Source organism: Zootoca vivipara, chromosome 1 (genome assembly GCF_963506605.1).
Source record: "Zootoca vivipara chromosome 1, rZooViv1.1, whole genome shotgun sequence".
Lineage (NCBI taxonomy): Eukaryota > Metazoa > Chordata > Lepidosauria > Squamata > Lacertidae > Zootoca > Zootoca vivipara.
The window spans coordinates 92,703,352-92,725,422 of NC_083276.1; the positions used below are offsets into that span (position 1 = coordinate 92,703,352).

General features: G+C 42.7%; 1 protein-coding gene across 4 annotated transcripts in view; it reads right to left on the reverse strand.

Moving 5' to 3' along the window:
- Window positions 1-22,071, reverse strand: part of HEG1 (heart development protein with EGF like domains 1) — a 64,795-nt gene that overhangs the window by 37,953 nt on the left and 4,771 nt on the right. For 2 of the 4 annotated variants that reach the window (XM_035129385.2, XM_035129367.2), the window contains exon 1: window positions 19,555-20,207. The exons of 1 other annotated variant lie outside the window; for it this stretch is intronic. In XM_035129385.2, the coding sequence (XP_034985276.1) occupies window positions 19,555-19,837 (283 nt within the window). In that variant the 5' untranslated portion in view covers window positions 19,838-20,207. Of the gene's footprint in view, window positions 1-19,554; window positions 20,209-22,071 lie in introns of those variants that run through there. One more of the 4 variants, XM_060278902.1, reaches the window with a different exon arrangement.

Here is a 22,071-nt window from a genome sequence, read left to right on the forward strand (position 1 = left end):
AACTCTGTCCTGTAGGTTCCCTTCATCTGTGAGAAGCTTGTGCGTTTGATTACTGTTATCAACATTCCAGAGCCAGCACACATGAGTGTCCAGAGTGCTCATATCTGACAGTGTCACACCAGCAAATCATGCCCCCAGACAACAAGCTACTTGCCGGGGCCAGTTTGCTCTAGAAATTCTAAAACCTAGCAGGCTGTGCAGCACATGCATTTGTAACTCAATGCCTGGGATGTAATGTAGACCATGGTCCCTATATAGCAGCACTCAAGCAGAAAAAGTTGGGTATGCATGTGGGCATGCAAAAATGTATGTGCCTTCCATCCCCCCTTCCAAATGTTATGAGGAACGAGCAATCAGACTTGGCTGCTCAGTGACACACTAATGCCTTATCCGGGTGGAATCACATGCTCTTTTGTGACACAGAGGTTCTGGAAAGTGTTGATAGTCCTCCCACATGATTTTCCCTTTAAGGTTGTGTTATGCTTTCTTGCTTGTTCTCTCACTAGCTTCCACTTTCTCTCTGTGTGTGTCTGTAGTCAGAATTTTAGAGAGTGGCATCATAAGACGGTTATGATATCATCTATACCAACAGTGAACTAATTCTTTGCATCAGTCTTGGGCTAGCCCTGCTGATGCCTAGCTTGTTGTATTTCTGATGCTATACAAGCTACATTTACCCAGAATTTTAGTTGATGGTTTCTATCGTTGTCTTTAGTTACGGTTGTTTTTAAGATTTGTGATGGATTATCCTCACTGCATTTTATGTATATATGGCCTTAGTAAAGGTTTGACTCCTTCATGCTCTAGATCAAGTGCATGAGGAAGAAATCCTTATCCTATTTATTTATTAAACTTATATTCCCCACCCCCCATGCTGCAAAAGAGGGTAGCAAGCGCACAAGTGATAAAACAATTAGAACACTTAAAAAGCAATTCCAATCTGGATGCAGATCTTATGACATTGAGGAAAGTAAAATAACAAGTAATAGGAAAACTGGTCTTTTGAGATAGATTAGCTAAGCAGAAGTTACAATGGCCTCTTATATAAGTAACTCCCTCTACATAGAGATAAAGTTCAGTTATAAATTCTTTTGTCACATACAAAGCCACTGGCTCCTGATTTAAGCATATATGGTGTCCATCCTCTCCTCTTGTCAAGATAAATATTTTAGTTGCAATATGAAATTATTGCACAGCCCTTGGTTCTGTGGCTTTCTTCCAGAGTTATAACTACAACATGAGTTGTGATGATTACCAGACTTACATATTATAAATGCTACTTCCTTTTACACATTTGTGATACTGTTATAATGCATCCAGCATAAACAGATTCTGCTTTTAACCCAACTTCTGGGTTTCCACTTTAGCTGTTTGACTGGATTGTGAAGTTCCTAAAACAATACATAATGGATGTGATCTATTTGTATAGCATATTACAATGGACTCAGTCTGGATTTTTTTTTAACTCTTGCCACTGAATTTACAGCTGCTATTTGCGTTATTTATAAATCAGTTTGGATTCTGTGCAGCCCAACCCCCATGAACATTTCCTTGGAAGTAAGTTCAAGATAGGTAAAGGTATCCCTGACAATTAAGTCCAGTCGCAAATGACTCTGGGGTTGTGGCGCTCATCTCACTTTAAAGGCCAAGGGAGCCGGCGTTTGTCCGACAGTTTTTTCCCAGGTCATGTGGCCAGCATGACTAAGCCGCTTCTGGCGAAACCAGAGCAGCGCACGAAAACGCTGTTTACCTTCCTGTTTATCTACTTGCACTGCGCGCTTTCAAACTGCTAGGTTGGCAGGACCGAACAACGGGAGCTCACCCTGTCGCAGGGATTCGAACTGCCGACCTTTCGATCAGTAAGCCCAAGCGGCACAGTGGTTTGACCCACAGCGCCACCCGCATCCCCTAAGTTCAAGCTAGTTGCCTTTAAATCTATGACATGTGTTCATCTGTCAGCAGCACCAGCCTTGCCTCTTCTACCATTCCCAATTATGTGGATGCCCTGCAGGAGAATGTCAAGCAGACAAAGATGCCAACAGTTATTTATCTGGCACTTTCAAGGAGCAGGGCCTTTTCTGTGGTCTCACCTCCCCTTTATAGAACTCAGTTCCAGGAGGACATCAGGCAAGCCCTGTCACTCAGCTCCTTTAAATGAGCTCTAAAAGTATACTGTTTTAGAATGGCCTTTGAGGATTAAAATGTGAGACTGATAGAATGGTTGGGCCATGCATGTCCAATGCTGGTTTCAGCCTATTTTAGTCTGTGTTTAATTGTCTGACTGTAATCAGATTCAACAGTTTTACTGTTGTATTTTAATTATTGTTACTAGTGTATCTCAGGGATCAGAAGCCACTTTGTGAGTTGACTGTTCTGAAAAGTGGAATACAAGCCTTTTAAATAAAATAAAGAAAGTACAGAGATATCTCCCTGAATTTATGTTCCTTATGTGCTCTAGTTGATTACAGGTTCCGTTCCTGTCACAATGGGCATGCCTCAAACAGCAGGAAGCTCACTAACATTACCATACGACTTAAACCTTTATTTTCACAGAGGTCAAAGGCACATAGACTCTGAATCCTCTAGCCCCATTTCTGGAAAGGGCAGCCACTAAGACTTGTTGAGGCCTGACCCTACTTAACTTGTATAGTCTGTTAAGCTCACAACTCAAATCCTGTTCCTGCTCAATTTGATGGCAAAGCTCAAATTAACTCCCATAAGTGAGACTCCTAAAAAGGGGGATTACCAAATGGAAGTACTGTATTGGAATGTAGCAGCTGTTAAATGAAAATATTATAAACATTTTAGGAACTTTAAACCCAACATTTGTCGGGTTTTAAAAAGAAAAAAAGGCTACCTTTTCTAAATTTCACAGACTCTATGAAATCAATGTACAGTATAACAGGCCAGAGAGGCTTAATTTATGAGTTAATTATACATACCCCTTTGGTATTGCATGCATCCCTGTTCTGTTAACTTATTTATGGCCTCTGTTGACAAGGGAAATTGTATTTTTCATTTCTGTGTATACAGTAATGTTTTGTTTTGTTTTTGTTTTTTTTTTTTAAAAAAATGCATATCTGATCTGTAACAGAATACTTTGTATTGGTACAATTATATTATATAATTTTATTTGCCCCTACACCAGGAAAATGACACAAAATGAAACATATTTGAAACATTTCTGGGCAGAATATGAAGGCTAACTAAAAGACTTGCAGAAGGGAATTAGGGGGAAGTGTTTGCTTTTCAGCTAGGGTGCCAGGATAAGCAACTCTGCTGACTAGAGAAACGAAGTTCTGAGTTCTGATTTATTCAAATTTTAAATGGTTGAATACTTCAGAATTCGTCTTCCGCAGTTATCCTCTCAAAACACATTTACAAATTAAACGTTCAGAGTCAAAAAGTGGAAAATTATATCACTCAATAGATTAAAGATAATCAGCTCCTTCCCCACAATTTGTCCTTCGTAGATTCCACCCTTCAACGGCTACAAAAGTGTATGTGTGTATGGATTGGGGGACACAATAATAAATGTGCTGCTTACACAACATTATATTTTCAATATTATGATACACAAGGAATTTGAATAAAAGAAGGGATTAATCATTTACTTAGGTTTCTATTCCTCCCCATCGCAAAGACTCAGGCTGCGTTTTAACAAATTGAAAACATACCCGTGTTTCTCATATTATAAGACACGTCTTATATTTATTTTTTCCTCAAAAAAACACACTATGGCTTATTTTCAAGGGATGTCTTATTTTTTCCCTCCTCCTCCTGCCGCAGCCGGCATTGCTGCTGCGCCTATCACTATGTCTTATTTTCGGGGTATGGCTTATATTCCTTGAATGCTTAAAAATCCTGCTATGGCTTATTTTATGGGTATGTCTTAAAATATGAGAAACAGGGTAGATTAAGAAAACAACCAGTTAAAATGAAACGAAATTTAACCATATCGGAACTCTTATCAACAAGACACACATGAGGTGATTGTGAGGCTATGTATAGGCAAGGCCTCCCTACCCACCAGAAACATTTAGCAAACTTGGGAAATGGCCTGATCAGGATATCATCCCATGTAGTCAGTCAGTCATACATTAGTAGCTGAGTAAGACCTCTTCACAAACTTGCCTAATATACAGTCAATAGAGAGCATGGTTGGGGTGGGTGTATTTTGGCTCACTCACACTTCAAATTTAAACCTCCCTAGTTTACAAGTTTCATAGTACAACAGAAGGGTCATAGAGAGTCACTCTACGCAACTTTGTTCCCTTTACTTGCTGTTTATTACATTTTTTTTATTCCTCCCTTCCTCAGGACAGTGTACATGGTCTCTCCCACCCCAACCAATGCTTTACCCTCACAATAGCCCTATGAGGTAGTTTAGAGAAAGTGACTGGCCCAAAGGTATCTGCTGAGCATCATTCATGAAGACATTTTATATTTGCATCTCCCTAAACTATATCCAGTACTCTAGCTTATGCACTGATTCAAGGGCAGAGAATGGGTGGGGGGCACCCCACATCTCTAGCAGGAACCATGTCTGTTCTTCTGTCCCTCGATCGTTGTGGTCTCTGAAATGAGAGGTACATGTTGTACTTAATGCAAATGCCATGCTCTGAAGTGGTTGGTTACTCCCTTCCCAAGAAAGGGAAGGGTGTCTTCTAAGTAAAGGATCATATGGCAACCTTAAAGCTAAAAAGATCTGTTATGTGTTCTTCATCTTTCTGGAAATTAAACCGCACTGAACAAAAAGAGAATCTCATGAGAAAAGTAAGTGAAACTGTAAAAGTAATGTTTGCAATCTGGCAAAATCCACAGTAACTCTTCACACGAGAGAGAGAGAGAGAGAGAGAGAGAGAGAGAGAGAGAGAGAGAGAGAGAGAGAGAATAAAATCTATATTCCCTAGTTCCTCAGTCTGTGTAGGAAACCTTTAGTAGTAAGGTTTAGGCTGAAAATAATAATAAAGAAGACAGTGGGCCTCTCCTGCTTCATGGGGTGGCAGCACACACTTTAGCAGCCCACTCCTTTATCAGCTACTAGGAAAGCAGCTCTCTGGACTGTGTTTTTCAAACACTGCTGCGGATGTAATGATTATGGGTGGAGGCTGTTTTGGAGCCAAGCGAGTTTGTGCTGTGCGAACAAAAGCTTCGGTCCTAAATCTGGACTCTTTCAGTTTCCTTCCGTGTTCTTTCCCTGAAAGGAGCAGCACTGAGAAAAATCCTCAAAGCAGAAAACCAATTCTATAGCATCCTCAGCATGTGGAGAATATTCCTTAAAAAGGGTGCACTGTTTTCTCTGATAAGCAGAGGAATGCAATTAACCCTTTCCTTAGTGGGACAGGCAACCTGTTCAGCACAGAGGGGAACAATGAAAACCACATGGACAGACCACATAAAAGTACCACTATTTTTTTAATGAGCTGCACCAGTGTGGTCTCATGCAGGCCACACTCTGGCACAAGCGCAGCCACAGCACATTTATTTCACATTATTTGTAAACCTTGAATGTTGAGCTACTGGTGCCAAGCCCAGTGTAATGGGCTTTGAAATTCTGGGAATGTAATTATTTTGTCATTTGTTTTGGTTTCTGAGGACAAGAGAGAGTGCTGCCACACACATGCCTTGGGAGCACACACAGGCCACTGGGAAGATCACATGAAGCACTGGTGCCTTTCATGAGAATCTGTGGTTCCATTTGGGCATACCGGTATAAATGTGGCACCTGCAATCTGCTTGACTGTAGCATCCCGAAATCAACAACAGTGCTGCATGTTTTGTTTTACAGGTGGCATTTATCAAAATATATACAAATCTGTTTTGGTATTGCATTTTTTGAATTACATGCAGTTTTCTCTGCATAATACTCTATACTTCTTATTGACAATCCACATTCCTCTTTACTTATGCAGATCACTTTGTTTGGAATGTCTCTCCATTTTGTTCCTACTGTGATACTGGGAAAACAAGCAAGGACAGGATGCCAATGCCAGATAAATCCAAGTGGGACTCACAGCCCACCACAGAAAGAGAGAGAGAAAATTACCACAGAGTAGACTAGAAAGCCTGGCGTGCTTTGGTCCATGGGGTCACGAAGAGTCGGACATGACTAAACGACTAAACAACAAAAGACTAGAAACTGGTTTAAATGCACAGGAGAAGACGAGAGCCCTTTAAAAAGGCTAACCTCCATGCATTAAGAACTCATAATGAGCCAATGCACCTCCAAGGAATTATTAATCACCACTACCACCATCAATATTATTATGTTCCAAGTCTACAAAAATTAAAAAGTAAGGTTGCAATCCATTATTATTTCTTTTTGAATAATACTTGAAAGAGGGATTCTCCATGTTTTGTGAATGCTAAAAAATGTTCAGCATGACACCAGCATAGGAGTTGTGTTGGTTTGGGGGCATAGTCTCAATCTACAGCAGTATTTTTTCTGCTAACAGACCCCTTCATCAACAGGCATTGGCTGGTTATAACTATTGTTTTCTGGTGCATAATGAACACCAATGCATCTTTCTATAAATTCTGCATATGATTTTGCTTTATTGACATGTTTTTCAGCTTATCTTATTGACAGTGCTCAAGATTAGCAAAGTTCATTCTGGTATAAATGGATTTTCTTGCTTGTTTAAAAAGTTACCCCACCCAGTACCTATATTCCCATTTGGAATTCTCTTGTGAACTCTTTCTGTTCCTGGTAAAATAGAATTGATGCTTTGGGCTTTAATAAAAAGAAAAAGAACCGCCACCGCCACCACAACAACCGAGGAATAATGTGGATGGGTAGGAATTTTATGTGTGTGTGTGTGTGTGTGTGTGTGTGTGAGAGAGAGAGAGAGAGAGAGAGAGAGAGAGAGAGAGAGAGAGAGAGACCCCCTATTTTGTCACCATTTCAACTTCTACTCATTTCTGATGGCAACATCGTTGGAGTCTGTCAGGCAGCTCAGAGAGGAAGTTGACTGGCAAGAGTCCACCGGTGCTAGGTCACTGGAACAATAAAATGGCAAGAAAAAAAACATCCTGGCTGCAAAGCCGAGAGTATAAAAGGGCGGGTGGAGGCAGGGGGCACTGATAAATACAATGAAAACCATGGCAGCTCCATGAGTGTGTGGAGAACAGGTTGACTGGGATGAAATATAGTTTCAGGCCTGAGTGATCAGAACATTGCCTGGCAGAGCCTTTGCTAGGTTAATTTTATAGCCCATCAGATTTGGATAACTGTAAGGAAATGTTCTTAGCCACCAAAGTGTGCCTTTAGAGTAGGCACGAGGAGGCCACGGAAACTGGATTGTTTTCCATATATGAAGATTTTCATTGTCATCCAAATGCCAAACATGTCATGTCAAGCTAGGGTTCAGATATTCTGCTAGACAGTAATCAGGAAACGTCTACATTCTTATATAACCTGCAACCCACAGGAAAGCTGCAATTAAACAGGAACAGAGCTGAACAATAACACGGACAAAAATCTTTCAACCATTTATAGGATCGGTCAAACTACATGCCAGAGCTGTTCCACATTTTTGACATTTCTGAGTTAGATTTGGGGTGATGAGAACCCCATCATTTTTATTAGGGTTTGATGTCTTAAAACTGATAGCTGAGTGCAGTTTTTAGCACTTTAACCTAAGAATGACATACGAGTACAACCTGCAACAAAACGCTGCAGTGTGAAGTGTTCCTGTTCAATGTGCTGGCCGGCCATTCCTTTTGCCCTCCCTGCCAGTTTTCTATTCCTTACCAGCTACAACAGACACCTGGAATTATGTGGTCACTGAGAATGCTCAGCCCTCACTGGGCTGTTTGGGGTATTAGTTTTTGGTCTGATTGTGTGTGTAAAACTAAAAGTTTTTTTGAACTTCTTGACATCATTGGATCCCCCCAAGCATCCTGATATCTCTCCCTCTTGTTTCTCATTGCTTCAATTTTGGCTACAATCCTGTCAGCACTCACCAGCAAAGTATTAGCAGTATTAGAAGGAGTGCTAACATACAGAATGAATAAAGGAGCATTTAGGGCCACCTATGACGGTTCAACTTGGGCTAGACTCCATGGAAGATGTATTTTATTTTATTTTACTTGTAATTATAACTCTGTCTCCCCTTTCCAAGTCTCAGGAGGAGTTTATTCCATTGTGCTCAGCTTGGGAGTCTGTGGAAGTGCTTCCGTGTGCTCTAAAGTCCAGGACCATATGAGAGGCCACTCCATCATTCCACACACACCCCTCAAAGTTCTCTGAGTTGCACAGAAGACTCTGAAAAAGGTAGGGACAAAACACGGCTAGCAAACCCAAGCCAAAATGTGTGGATGATTCCTGCTTCTGTATAGCCTCTGTATCCAACTACTGAAGCACGATCCAAGGCTCGTGCCTTTGCAGTGATAAGAATGCTCATTTCCCTTGCTCCACAAAAATAACCATTGGCTTGCAACCTGACATTTTTGGGTGAACTTCTGCATCCCTAATTTGGGATCTGGGTGTTGTTAGAGCCTGGCTTCACAGAAGTTAATGGCAGGCTCCTACCGACTTTGAGCAAAGCTGGGATTTCAGCCAGGAAGTTAGAAGCAGAGCTAAGAATAGCCTTCAGATCCCAATCCTGCACTTTAAACCCTAATAATACCCACCTTCCTCTTCTTAATATGCACTTGGAAAGACCATCATGAGGCCAGTCCGAGAGACGTCGGGTGTCACCCTTTGTTTATCATGGTCTCCTGGGGTCCTGCTTCTTCTCATACCACAGAATTTAGCAATGCCAGACCACAATTAATGCTTGTTGTGGCTGAAGCAGGTGGGAAATCCAGATGCATGGTACTCAAAGCTACTCTGCCCACTAAGCAAGGACTTATGTGCTTTTAAAACCCTGTTAGTTCTACCCCCACCACAGCAACTTCAGAAGCAACAGGCCCCAAGCTGTATGTATGTAATGGAATTGTTGTTTTTTGCTCTGCTGAATTTTAAGTGAAAATGACAAACTGGCAAGCCACAAATTTCTGCCCTGATAACTCTTCTAGAGTTATCCTAGGCCCTAGTTTACTTCAAAACCAAGTAAGGGGGAGTTTCAAAAGAAAAGTGGCTGGCAAGAGAAGTGTAAAGCCGCTTCTCTGTTACAAACCACCCCCTCTTGAGCATAAGGTGCAAAGCAGAAGCAGCCACCAAGCTAACCTTACACATGGCTGAAATTTAGTCTGAGCGGGTTTGTTGAGCGAGACCTCCAAACCCACTGCAATTGTGCAAGGTGCTTCTGCCAGTATGTGACTGAATCCCTCTCAAATGTAGGAACAGCCTAGAAGTGTCCCGAGTGCCGCAAATGCATCAGGAGTGAGCAAGGTGTACCACTTTATGGAGGTTTCCATAAGGTAGGCTTAATTAAACACCCTGCAGATGGAGGTCACATAAAGAGGCAAGCAAGTACGATGCAAAGGTCTATATCGAAAGTAACAGAGCAATTCTGTGGTTTGGTGTTTTGTTCTTTTAGGAAAAGGTCAGCTAAGGAAACAATTCCGTGGTACTTAAAAAAAAAAGTCAGCTAAGTGAATTAGTCAAAGGGCAATTAACTAAGAGAAAGCCTTCATTAAAACAATCTTTGCATTAAATAACCAGATTTTGTAGCTGAGCAAGCATTGCATTTTTTCCCAGCACAGTGCTGCACTGCACAGATGTAGCTAGTCTGTAGGCACTTGATCTAATTCAGCCTCGTGGAGTCCAATAGGTCTCAGCTAGGCTGGAAGGGCAGCCTCCCGATTTAAGTGGTCCTCAGGGCAATGAGGCGCCACCTTCTTCACCTTATGTCCTCCTTCCTTGGAATGGCATCCCGTTCCCCACAGCTCACAGAGAGCGGAACTCCCAAACCCAGGCCCCTCCTAGGCACATCCTTCCAGTGCATTGTCTCAGAAGGGTGTAGCTGCTGCGGTGTGAACTGCACTTGGATCTCTCGACACCCTATAATTTTCACCTCTTCCCCCATGACACGAACTATCTTGCCTACTGGCATAAAGGAGGGAGAAGATGGCCAGGGGGTGGGGAGCTGCAAACTTTGGGCAGGCTTTTCCTTTCCTAATCAAAGCCCCACCAGTTACATTTCAGTATTGAGCTCGAAAGCCACAAGGTTAGGAGGTAGCCAACAGCAAAGGGCTAAACATTCCCCTGTGATTTAACATCTGCTGCACTCATCCCCACAAAAGCCACAAACCATCTTGGCTGGAGTGCGGGGATCACTTTACTCCAAATGAGATTATGGGGCTAGAGGAGGTTTTGTGCTCTGCCAAGTCTCCTTCCCCAACAAGCTGCTTTGTGCCGGCTTCCAAGCCACCCAGGCTTCTGCCAAGGAATTCCTGTGCCAACCCTGTGGCAGGCCATGCATCCATTCCTCATGTCCTTCTGGATGTCCTCTGCTCTTGAGCAAAAGGACCACCTTCTCCCATTCATTTCATCTCTACACCTGTTTGAAAGCTAAAAGATTGTGAGCCAGGCCACCTTGTATTTATCGTAAACGTCCCATGTAGTTATTAGTTATTTGATTTTACTGCCTTGAAGTGCAATATCCAAGGCAGTTAACAGCCTGTCAATAAAAGGCCCATGTAAAAAAAAACACCCCACAAAACAAACAAACAAACAAAACAAAACAAAACCACAACCCAAACCAATTACTATTACAGGTATATGAATAGGAATGGGACCCCTCCCCTTAAGAACACACACCTAAGTTTGTATTTAAAAAACAAATAAAAGGAGGGAGGAAAAGTCACAAGCAATAAATGAACAGTGAAAGTCTACCTATTTCTATTCAGAAGTAAGTCCCAGATATATATTTATGTATTGGATTGCAACCAAAATTGCACAAACTGTCCAAAAGGGCACCTGTTGCATGCAGGTTAGGACATTTGAAAGAAGGCCCTCCTCCAATGGGGATAAGAAAAAGCAACAACAACAACAACAAAAATGACATGGTGAAATGGAGTGTCCTGCAGGAGACAAAGCTGGCTGGAAAGCTGAGCACTTTTGTTAGGTGGTACAGATAAAAGATGAATATTTTGTTATAGGTCCTGTTTGTACCCCACCCACCTGAAAAAGCAAGGCCAGGATATAAGCAGATGGTGACCCAAATTTAATTTTTGTGTTTGTTGCAAATATGTGGATACTAATCCTCAGTTATAAATTCTAGTTACTTTTTTAATTAGTTTTGAAGCATATCTAAATAACAATCTAAATACGAGACAGTAGGCATGGAAGTGTATCTTTTTCAACTCATTTATGCTGCCACAGAAAATGTGCAGTTAAAAAGAAAGGCATCAGACCAACTCAATTCACCTCTTTATGCTCGCCTGTTTTTCCTCACGATTATTCCAAACAGAGATCACGTTTCTTCTTTAAGAACTTCTATTTGAAAGAGCCTTTATTTGCTGTGTTATCTGCCAACCTAGCAGTATATCACATCCCACTCTGGATAAATGAGTTGATAATATCCCAAAGAGGACCGAAATGTTTAGCATTTAGCTCTGTAATTCAAGCTGGAATCAAGTAACAATGGCTGTTTAAATGCTTGGATCTTTTTCAGGGCTACATTTTCATATGGGCTTGCAGAACCTGCACCAAGGGCAGAATGTCTTTGCAGGTGACAAGCACTAAAACTTCCTAGACACAGATGCAATTATGCCCAGAGTCCACAATAAAACATAATAAAGTACAGCAACAAAGGTAATTAGACTTCATGATGAATTGTGAGCCTTGACTTGCCCATTAAATAGCCAAGGTCTTTACTTCTATGCTGCTTTTTTGAAATAACTTTTTTTAAAGGTTTTGCTTTGTCTATCAGAATTGTGTCCAGTTCCTCTGGAAACTCCTAAAAACCAACGTTCTTCAATTGGACAAACCACTTTGTCTATAGCTTTTCACAATTAGGCCCACTTCACAAATTGTGAGTGTCATTTGACTCCTAACTCTCATCAGCCCTCAGCTAATGTGGCCAGTAGTCAGGGATGATGGGAGCAGGATTCCAATAACTTTGGGAGATAATAAAGCAAGAATACACATGGATCTATGATGTTTGCCTTGGTTGCACTGGACCTTGAAACTCAATGTGGATTTCCAATGCAACTTTAGGCTCCACTCACATTTCAGATCTATTTGAAATAATACCCCAGATATACCCTAAGCTGGCCTAGGATATATTAATTTAATTACGCAGTCAACACATAGAACATTATTAAATTTAAGCCCCTCTTATCTCCTTGTGAATCATTGACTTGCAGGACATCCTGTTTCATTGTTCAAAAACGATGGATTATCTACATCTCAACAGTGTCAGGGCAGGGCTCTGGGGCAGAGGTTCAGAGCCCCATTCAGCAGAATGAACAGGACAGCCCCCAAATGCAACAGAGCTGCCTCATCGCATGTCAAAGAAATATACACATCTTAAAGCTGGCGGATCCATTAACTTAAATAAAGGCACAGTCCTACACTTACCAGGGCTTTAATTCCCACTGAACTTAATGGGACTTGAGTCTGAATAGACATGTATGGAAATAAACTGTAAGACCATTAAGTCCGGAGTCCAAAATTACCTCATGGTATCCCATGATACAGAGGGACGAGGGTGGCGCTGTGGGTTTAACCACAGAGCCTAGGGCTTGCCGATCAGAAGGTCAGCGGTTCGAATCCCCGCGATGGGGTGAGCTCCCATTGCTCTGTCCCAGCTCCTGCCAACCTAGCAGTTCGAAAGCATGTCAAAAAGTGCAAGTAGATAAATAGGTACCGCTACAGCGGGAAGGTAAACGGCGTTTCCATGTGCTGCTCTGGTTCGCCAGAAGTGGCTTTGTCATGCTGGCCACGTGACCTGGAAGCTGTACACCGGCTCCCTCGGCCAATAACGCGAGATGAGTGCCACAACCCCAGAGTCGGTCATGACTAGACCTAATAGTCAGGGGTCCCTTTACCTTTACCTGTATCCCATGATACATAGCTCTTCTTCAGAGGAATATTTAATACCCTAGGTACTGTAGTTCACTGGCCCAGAAAAAGCAGAGCGAGGCTTGTTTACCTCAAAATGGATGTTGCTGGGGCCTTGAAGCTCAGTTTCAATGAGATAAGATGTTGGGATATTAAAGATGCCTACGCCACCTGAGGAGAACACTCTCATCTCAAGGGCCGTGTGTGTCATTTATACACATAAAAGAAAATACTCCCCCCCCCCAGTGCTTCACTTTGAGCTCCCCTCACCCCGCATTTCAGAAGCCTAGATCTGCAGACAAAGTTACAGCCAAACAAGCAACAGCTATTTTAATGGTTCCGCATGTTAAAGTTTTTAGAACTTCCTTTACTCGAGGGAGCTGCATTCTTCTAAGATTATATTATTACTTGGGCTGGCTGCCTCAGCAACACAGCCTCTCATTTCCCTTTTGGGTGGGAAAGTTTTTCTCCTTGTCCGTGGATTCTAATTATGATTTCAGCCTGAAGGGTGGATGGGAATGTTCTGAGCAGTCCAAAAAAGCACAGGCTAGCTAGCCATGCCTCGGGGTGAAGCAGGAGGACATGGTGGTTTAGCATTGCAGCATTTGAAATACAGGTGAAACTCGGAAAATTAGAATATTGTCAAAAAGTGCATTTATTTCAGTAATGCAACTTAAAAGGTGAAACCAATATATGAGATAGATGCATGACATGCAAAGCAAAATATCTCAAGTCTTTATTTGTTGTAATTGTAATTATTTGTCATTAGGCGGGTAAATTATAAATGGAATGCTATTAATGAAATGTAATAGCGATGTTTATTTTGTTTATTTTTCTATTATTGTAACTATTTGTTTTATTACTGTGGAATTTGTAAAAATTAAAATAAAAAAATAGTAAGTTGCATTACTGAAATAAATGCACTTTTCGACGATATTCTAATTTTCCGAGTTTCACCTGTATGTGCCTGCATCTCCCCCCCCCCCCCAGTTCACTATGTCATAGATGTGCCTCTGCATCCCTGTACCTAGGGGGAATGGGGAAACTTTTTAGCCTGAGGGCCACATTCCCTCATGAGCAACCTCCCATGTGTCAGTTGTGTGGGAGGCCAAAAGGAAAAGCGAGAGGGGCAATGGATACAGTAGCTACATCCCTCGCACACAAAAATCAGTTTCTATAAACATATACAAAACACACCCCTTTCCAAGGGCATTTTGTAGTCTGACAAGCAAGAGGCATTCAAGGGCGTTTTGTAGTCTGACAAAAGCCCTCAAAGGGTGGCCAGTGAGGAGTGTGGCCTAGGCAGGAACATGGCCGCCTGGCAAGAGTTTTGAGGGTCACAGAGCGAGGCCCAGAGGCCTGAGATTCCCCAGCCCCATTTAAAGGAAACCCATTAATAATCCACTGCTCTAATCTCCAGATTTTGTGTGAATAAGGTATTTCCTCACACTCTCTGGTCTCTAGTCTTTCCTGAAGCTACCTGATTATAAACTTATAATCTCCCCCCTCTCTCCTTCACCACCTCCCCCACCCCCCGTTCTCTTTATCGTGCCTCTAAGCATGCCATACGATATGTATCAGATACAGCAAGTCTGGGCTTCCACGTGCAGACAGAGCAAAATCTGTAGTTTTTGTATCTAGAGCACAAGACTGAACGCTTGTGATAAAACAAAAGAGAGGCAAGCCTAAAAACGGTGCTGAAAAATAACAGGTAACATTGGGATAATACCTTGCCTGGTATTTAGATAATACTCTTCCTGGGGACCCCTTCCGCAGGAGCGTGGGAAATCTATTTGTTGAGTTATTCTAGTAAGATATTTGTCCACAGAACCAAGCCCAGCGCATAAATAGAGAGGAAGAACGCCAAGGCAATCACAGCTGAAATCCAAAAATGATTCAATGGGCCATACGTGACCACTGTTGTGATAATGAGTAATCATATTTATTTATTTATTTATTTATTTATTTATTGCACTTATATCTCTCCTTTTTCTACAAGGAACTCAAGGTGGCATACACTTATCTACCACCTTCTCATTTAATCCCCACAACAACCCTATGAGGTAGGTTAGGCTGTGAGGCAGTGACTGGTCCAAGGTTTCCCAGTGAACTTCATGGCCAAGTGGGTGTTTGAACCCTGGTTTCCCAGGTCCTATTTGCTTGAGAGCTTTCTGCTTCTAGTCAAGATACTGTATATACAAATGTTAGGGGAAATGCAGTTTATAAATCTCAATAAATGATACGGGTTGCGGCCATTTCAGGAAGCAACAGCAAAATGTCTGCCCATCTTGTATGTTGAAAACATGGTTACATTCCAAAATGCCCTAACGGATGGCCCAAAATGTCCTTGCTTAACAATGAGACAGGATATAAATGTTAGAAACAAATAAATCATCAACTGAATTCATTTATTCATTTTTGAATCTCAAAGGCACAGAAAAAGGTGGAGGGTCCCAGACAAACATTTGTTTTTCATAACTATCTGAGCTAGCCACTTTCCTCCTACCACTGTCGCTGGCTGTCCTCACGATACCCTGTGTAAGATCGGAAATTCTTAATGATCCATCATAACCAAATAGGAACTGAGATACAGAGCCAATCTACTGCGTTTCCTAAAGTCACAAAGGGAGGTCTAAGACTGAATCAAGGTCTCTTGAATCCCTGCCCTGTTTCTTATCTACCAGACAATCGTTCCTTCCTTTTAATGTAAATGTCATTTTCTTTTTTTATATTGTTTACAGTTGAGTACTGAAAAAGTGGCACAATGAGGGCAAGACCATCTAGCCCAGCATCCTGTCTCCAATAATGAGCAATGCTGCTTATAGTAAGTCACCGCCTAGTGGCTTGGACAGTATCTAGTAAAGGCTGCACACGCACTATACATTTACAGCCTGGAACTTCCTCCCAAAGAAACTTGGGAACTGTTTGTTAAGGGTGCTGGAAAATGTACTTCTGTAAGGCATAAACTACCGTTTCCATGATTCTTTATTTGGGGGGAGGGTGCTTTTCCAGTCTATAAATGACAATAATTTGACCATGAACAAATATCAAGTGGACTTTTTTTTTTAGAACAGAGGCAAGAGTGGAAGCTCCTCAGAGTCCTCCCCTCAGCTCTGCAGGAGTCAATACCTACACATTTCATTTTGGAGCAGGCACCCCTGACCTGCTTCATAAGCATTATCATATCTTTAAATGACTTTTGTCGTTTATCCTTGCTGAACACAATCCAGTACATGAATAGCTAGAGTTAACTTCATTGATTTAAATAGGATTGGACTTAAGTAACTCTGTTCTGATTCCTAAATCCATATTGGGGCCACAGCTTTATAAGACCAACTAAAATGTCACAAAATAGTATGCAAACTTTGGAGTTCTCCAGAATTCTTCATCAGGTTAAGTGGTAAACAGAGCAATAATATGGATTTTGGAATTCTTCTTATGGGCCAACATAGCTACCTGTATTTTTTTTAATTCTGATTGTGGACACTCCACATATTTATTTGCTTATTTGCACAATTTTAAAAAAAACATAATACATCTTATTTGACTGCATCTTTTTATATATAAAAAATGCTCAAATGCTTTTAGATGCTATTAATTTTTTAATGATTTTGGATGCTTTTACTTTAAAAAAATGTTTAAAATAAGCTTTTAAATGGTATTATCACAAATGTATTTGCCACCAGGGACTTCTTTAGGAGGAAGGGTATGAGCTAAATGTACACTAATAATCAATCAATCAATGCAACTGTTTGATCTATCCCTGGTGTAAGGGGGTGGGCTTACAGAGAACAGCCCACCCCATCCGAAGCAGCTCGTCTCCCAGCCTCTGGTAAACAGAGTAATTACGCCATGTGAACCCTAGTCAAAACTAACTTGCCTTTGGATTTGTGCACTGTGCATTGTGCATTTAGGCATAGAAGACCTCTGCTTTAGCACAAGGTCCTGGAGTTGGCAAAGCACTGTAGGTATCTACTAACTTTTCCCTCTCCTCCAAAGGTTTTTCCTCTCTCGGGCCCCTTACCACCTTCATCTCCAGAGCATAGAAAGTAAACTGAATGCAGCAGATCTGCAGTGTATCCTCACCACCCAGAGTCAAATCACAACTCTTGCCCTCGCATCTTTATGATGCCATCCATACAGTGGCTGTCAGAGATAACTGCAGTACTATAGAAAGGAAATTGCGACATCTCCAAGAATTTACACATCCTAGAGCAAGACTTTCTGCATCACCTTAGCAGGTGATGAGACACACCAGCTGGGAAAACCTTATGTTACACAACACAACCCTATGTGTATTCACTTGGAAGGAACTCCCATCTTGTTCAACATTGCTTACTCCCTACTAATTATGGTTAGGACTGCAGCCCAAACCTTTCTAGTCCTTTTCAGATGCGATGCAGTTCTATGCATCCACAGTGGCCAAAGTTTCTAGTTATCACAGTATTCACACACTCCAGCTGATCCAGCCAGGGGGTGCCTGTTCTTTTCATTCCTTCTTCAAGTGTCACTGCCTCTTTCTGGGTTTCAGAATCCCTGTATGGCTGAGAGAGGAAAAAGTTGCACACCTCTGCTTCATGCTTTAAGTTTCTTTTAATGTCTGCACCAGTTTTCAAATGATGGGAGAAGAGATAAGCCCCCTCCTTTATAACATCCGTGTGTCCTAGCCTCTTGTCTCCCTCCAATTTTAGCAAAGGGGACCGGCAGAAAAGCCCTACCCCCACCCCTGTAATTCAAATCCTGAATTATAAATGACTAAATATTGCTTATCCCGTAAATACATGCTAGTCATGCTTTGGTAGTCACAAACTTGGGAAAGAAAAGTAGAATCTATTTCATGCCACTCTTGCAATACATACTTCTCAGAAGAGTCTAATTTATATGACTGTGCAATCCTATACATGTGTTCAATAGGGCTTTCTTATGGGTAAGTGATGGGACCCTGAATCCAGACAAGATGGGACCCTGAATCCAGAGATTCAAATGTACCTGGGAGTAAGGCCCTGTGTACTCAATGTGACTTACTACTGAATAAATATGTAAAAGTCTGTGTGTTTTCTAAATATTCAGTTTTTCATTTCTCTTTTCTTGAGCCAGGCTCCTGCTTGCTCTCTTCTACAGTACAGTATAATAGTTATAGAAATAGCAGGAAATCAAATTAACATTTATCTGCATTTTCTACTTTTGTTTGTTTTGCATTCTCTGCATTCATTATCAGTTGCTTTGTGGCAATTATCATAATCAACAACAATAACATTAACTTTCATCATTATCATCCTCTTTTTTAAAAAATCCTTCTTGAAAAGACTTTGATCAGTTTAATATTATGAAATGACAGAAAATCATGAACATAAGTGTCCAAACAGTTTATAACTGGCTCAATGTAATTTACAAACAAAATATTCAATCAAACTCTGCTCCCTGCACAAGCCTCCATTCATTCAACTGGTGAAACACTGGTCGTAATGGGGGGCGGGGAGAGAACCCTGGTTCAGTACATTTACAGTGACATGCTATGCATCTTTGCTTAGATTGAAGGTCATTCCACCAAGTTCAATAAGATTTACTCCTAGATATGTATAGGATTGCATCTTAGCCAATCAAGTTACTCTTCAGAACTCTGTGAACTTATTTTACCTATAAACTTCTGTAGTGTGCTTAAAATAGCCAACTGTTTCTATACATCACCCACTTATCAAGCCCAAATATATTACACGTTTCTTATTATTTTCATTCTTCTATGACTTGCGGCAGCTTGTTTTCTGGAAAGCCTGTTATTTATCTTTACTTACTGCAACATAAGTCCTAACTTTAGGCATAATACGTTACTGCTAGCAGTAATAATAATATTTGTTTTGATCTTTAGATATTAATTAATTGTGAACGGGGCAGCTTCTCACACACAAAATAGCCTCGTTAGATCTGCAAATCAAACCCAGTCAAGTTTTGACAGGACAATCCATCATGCCGTTCATCCAGTAGCCGGACTCCCAACGCCTCCTCTCATAGCCAAGTGTCCCAAGCCCTTCTGCCAACGACATGGGGCCACCAGCCCGACCCAAGCGAGGAGCAGAGCAGCTGTCGAACGAGCTTCCCTTACAGCACTTGCAAGTGGCGCTTAAGAGATTTTTCTCCCTTTGCGCCCCCACCTGAACACCCCCCAAAGCCAGATCCCTATAAAGTCCTAAGAGTGAGAGGTTGAGGGGGGTGGGGAGACAAGAGATGGCGAATAATAGAAGTTCTTTTTATTGTTATTGTTTCAAAAACAACAACTCGGTGCTGTCCTACAGAAGTGGCTTTCCTTTGGCGCGCAACCCCTGCTGGGACATGGGTGGAAATGATCTCCTTTTTTGCTAAAGGGAAAACTGACGGTGCGATGCTGAGGGGGTGGCAGAGAGGGAGAAATCGGCCGGCTGGCATGTTCCTTCTAATCCGTCTGCAGGAATCCTCCCCACACCACCACCCCCGTCCAAGGCGGGATGAAATGTTCCGGATGAAGCTAAGCACCCCCGGAGCAGCAGCTGCTGTGTCGGCGGGCGGACACACAAACATCCCCACCGAGCTTCCCTCTCCCCGCTTCTCGCTCTCTTACTCACCCAGGTCTCCAGCGCCGACAGATGCCACGGAAGGCTCCGGGCTCTCCTTCGCCCTGGGAAGCAGCAAGTAAGCCGCCGAGAAAGAGGAGTCCTCCTGGGGAGGGGTAGATCCCCGCGGCCCCGTCGTGGCGAAACGGGAGCGATCGGTGGTGGAGGAAGAGGAGGAGGGAGGAGAGGAGGAGGAGGACGGGGAGGCGAGGGGGAAAGATCCCACAAAGAGATGCAGCCCCACGAGCAGGAGGAGGCAGAATTGATGGATCAGAAAAGTGCACGTTGCTGGCATGATGCTCGGGGCTTCACATGCCCGGTGGTGAATAATAATAATAACAATAACAATTAATAATAATTGCTGTAAGCACCATGCTCAGTGGGCGGGGAGGGAAAGGGAGCCCGTGCAAAGGAAAGGAGCCGCCTCTACTCTCGGAGTTCCCCGGGTCCGTAGCGAAGCCGCTGGATCAAGGGATTTCATCGTGGAGGCGCGGCTGATCTGGGAGGGAGAAGAGAGCAGCCCCAGCCGAGTGGCTCACAGCCGCATGAGAACTGCACGAAGCCTGAAAGTAAAAGCACACAAGGGCAAGGCTCCTCCTAGAAGCTGACATCACCGGGCGATGCTGCTCCCCTCCCTCCATTTGTCCTCCGCCCCCAGCGCGCCTCCCGCCTTCATCTCCCCCACCCTTGCAGGCGGCTCCGGTGGTTCTCTCAGCAGCCATGGTCCTAGCCGGAGAGATCAAAAGGATAGAGGGCATCCGTAGAAGAAACTTTTGGGGGGGGGCAGGCAGGCGGGGAGGGAGGATTTCCGGATTATCAAAATCATTAGGGAACTTCCACATCACCTAGAAAGCTGGTGTGGAGGAGCACAACAGGCCCAAGATCCTGGATATCTCCCCCCCAAGCAAATGCCTGAAAACAGGAAATTTTAACTTAGGACAGGAAGTTTCCTGCTGAACAGAAGCCCCATCACAGAATCTGCCCAGGCAATCAGTGGGGTGTAATGCTGGCCAGGGGAATTTACCCTGAACCTTCACACACACAAGCCTTGCATGAAGAGGGGCTTCCAGTAGCAGTCAGGAAAGCTGTTTGTTGTAGGGGTGGTGCTGGGTATTCCTTAGTTCCTGCAAGAGGCGGGGATTGACCAATTTGTGGCTTCTAGGCAATGGGGATTGCAAAAGGGCAGGGTCTGGGCAAAGAGGACCTGTCAGAAGTTCACATGGTGATAAGCATCTTCAAGTGCTCTTGAGCATGGCAGTGAAGCTGCTTTTTGCACTGTCAAATGTAAAACCTGCATTCGATTTATTTTTATAAATCAACCATAAATGCACGACACATGCGTAAAGACACAGACGGCACAATTCTAGATAGCCATGGGAAAGCATTTTGTCGGCTCCTTCAGCCAAGTGACTGACTGCAATAAAAAAACTTCCCCAAGCAGTTCTGGCTGAATAAGTATATCCCTGCCCCAGACAGGTGCTGTAGCTGTCTAGGATTCCATCCAAAATCTTTATAAGCTAAAAACGCATTGCATTACAAATTATGGCACTACATAAATGATTAAAGTGACCTTACAACATGCATATATTTTTAAAGAAAAAACTTCAAACTATTGATCTGCTTTTCATCAAATTTATACTCATTCATTCCAGAAATAAATAAAACTTACTTCTGCTGGTAATTATTTATTGCCTGTCTTTTATTCCAGACTTTTATTTCACAATTGTTCCATTCTGTTTCCTATCTCACATTTACAACATTGAGAGGAGAGGGGAGAGAGCAGGACTCTTGCCAGCTTGTGAGGAGAAAGAGATGGTGGAGGTTACATTAGGGGAATTCATTGTAGTTTAGTGGTAGAGTATCTGCGTCGCATGCAGGAGGGTCCCAGGTTCAATCTCTGGCATCTCCAGGTAGACAGTCCTGATGAGCCACTGGTCTGAGACTCCATGGCATTCTACTATCCTGCCCAATGCAGTGAGATGCCATTGTAAAGACACCATTAAAGGTAAAGGTAAAGGGACCCCTGACCATTAGGTCCAGTCGTGACCGACTCTGGGGTTGCGCGCTCATCTCGCATTATTGGCCGAGGGAGCCGGCGTATAGCTTCCAGGTCATGTGGCCAGCATGACAGAGCCTCTTCTGGCAAACCAGAGCAGCACATGGAAACGCCGTTTACCTTCCCGCTGTAGCGGTTCCTATTTATCTACTTGCATTTTGACGTGCTTTCGAACTGCTAGGTTGGCAGGAGCTGGGACCAAGCAACAGGAGCTCACCCTGTCACAGGGATTCGAACCGCTGACCTTCTGATCAGCAAGCCCTAGGCTCAGTGGTTTAACCACAGCGCCACCTGGGTACCCTATCATCCTTTTACTATCATCCTTTTAGCTTGCTTATGTTTCTTTGTAGTAGTTGGTCATGCTACTAAGCAAGATGCATGGCAAAAACGCTTGAAAAGTCGCTTGAAGAAAGCTTTAGGTGTTGCATCTAACTTTACAGTATTGTACTGGAAACCAATACAAGGTAAGTTGT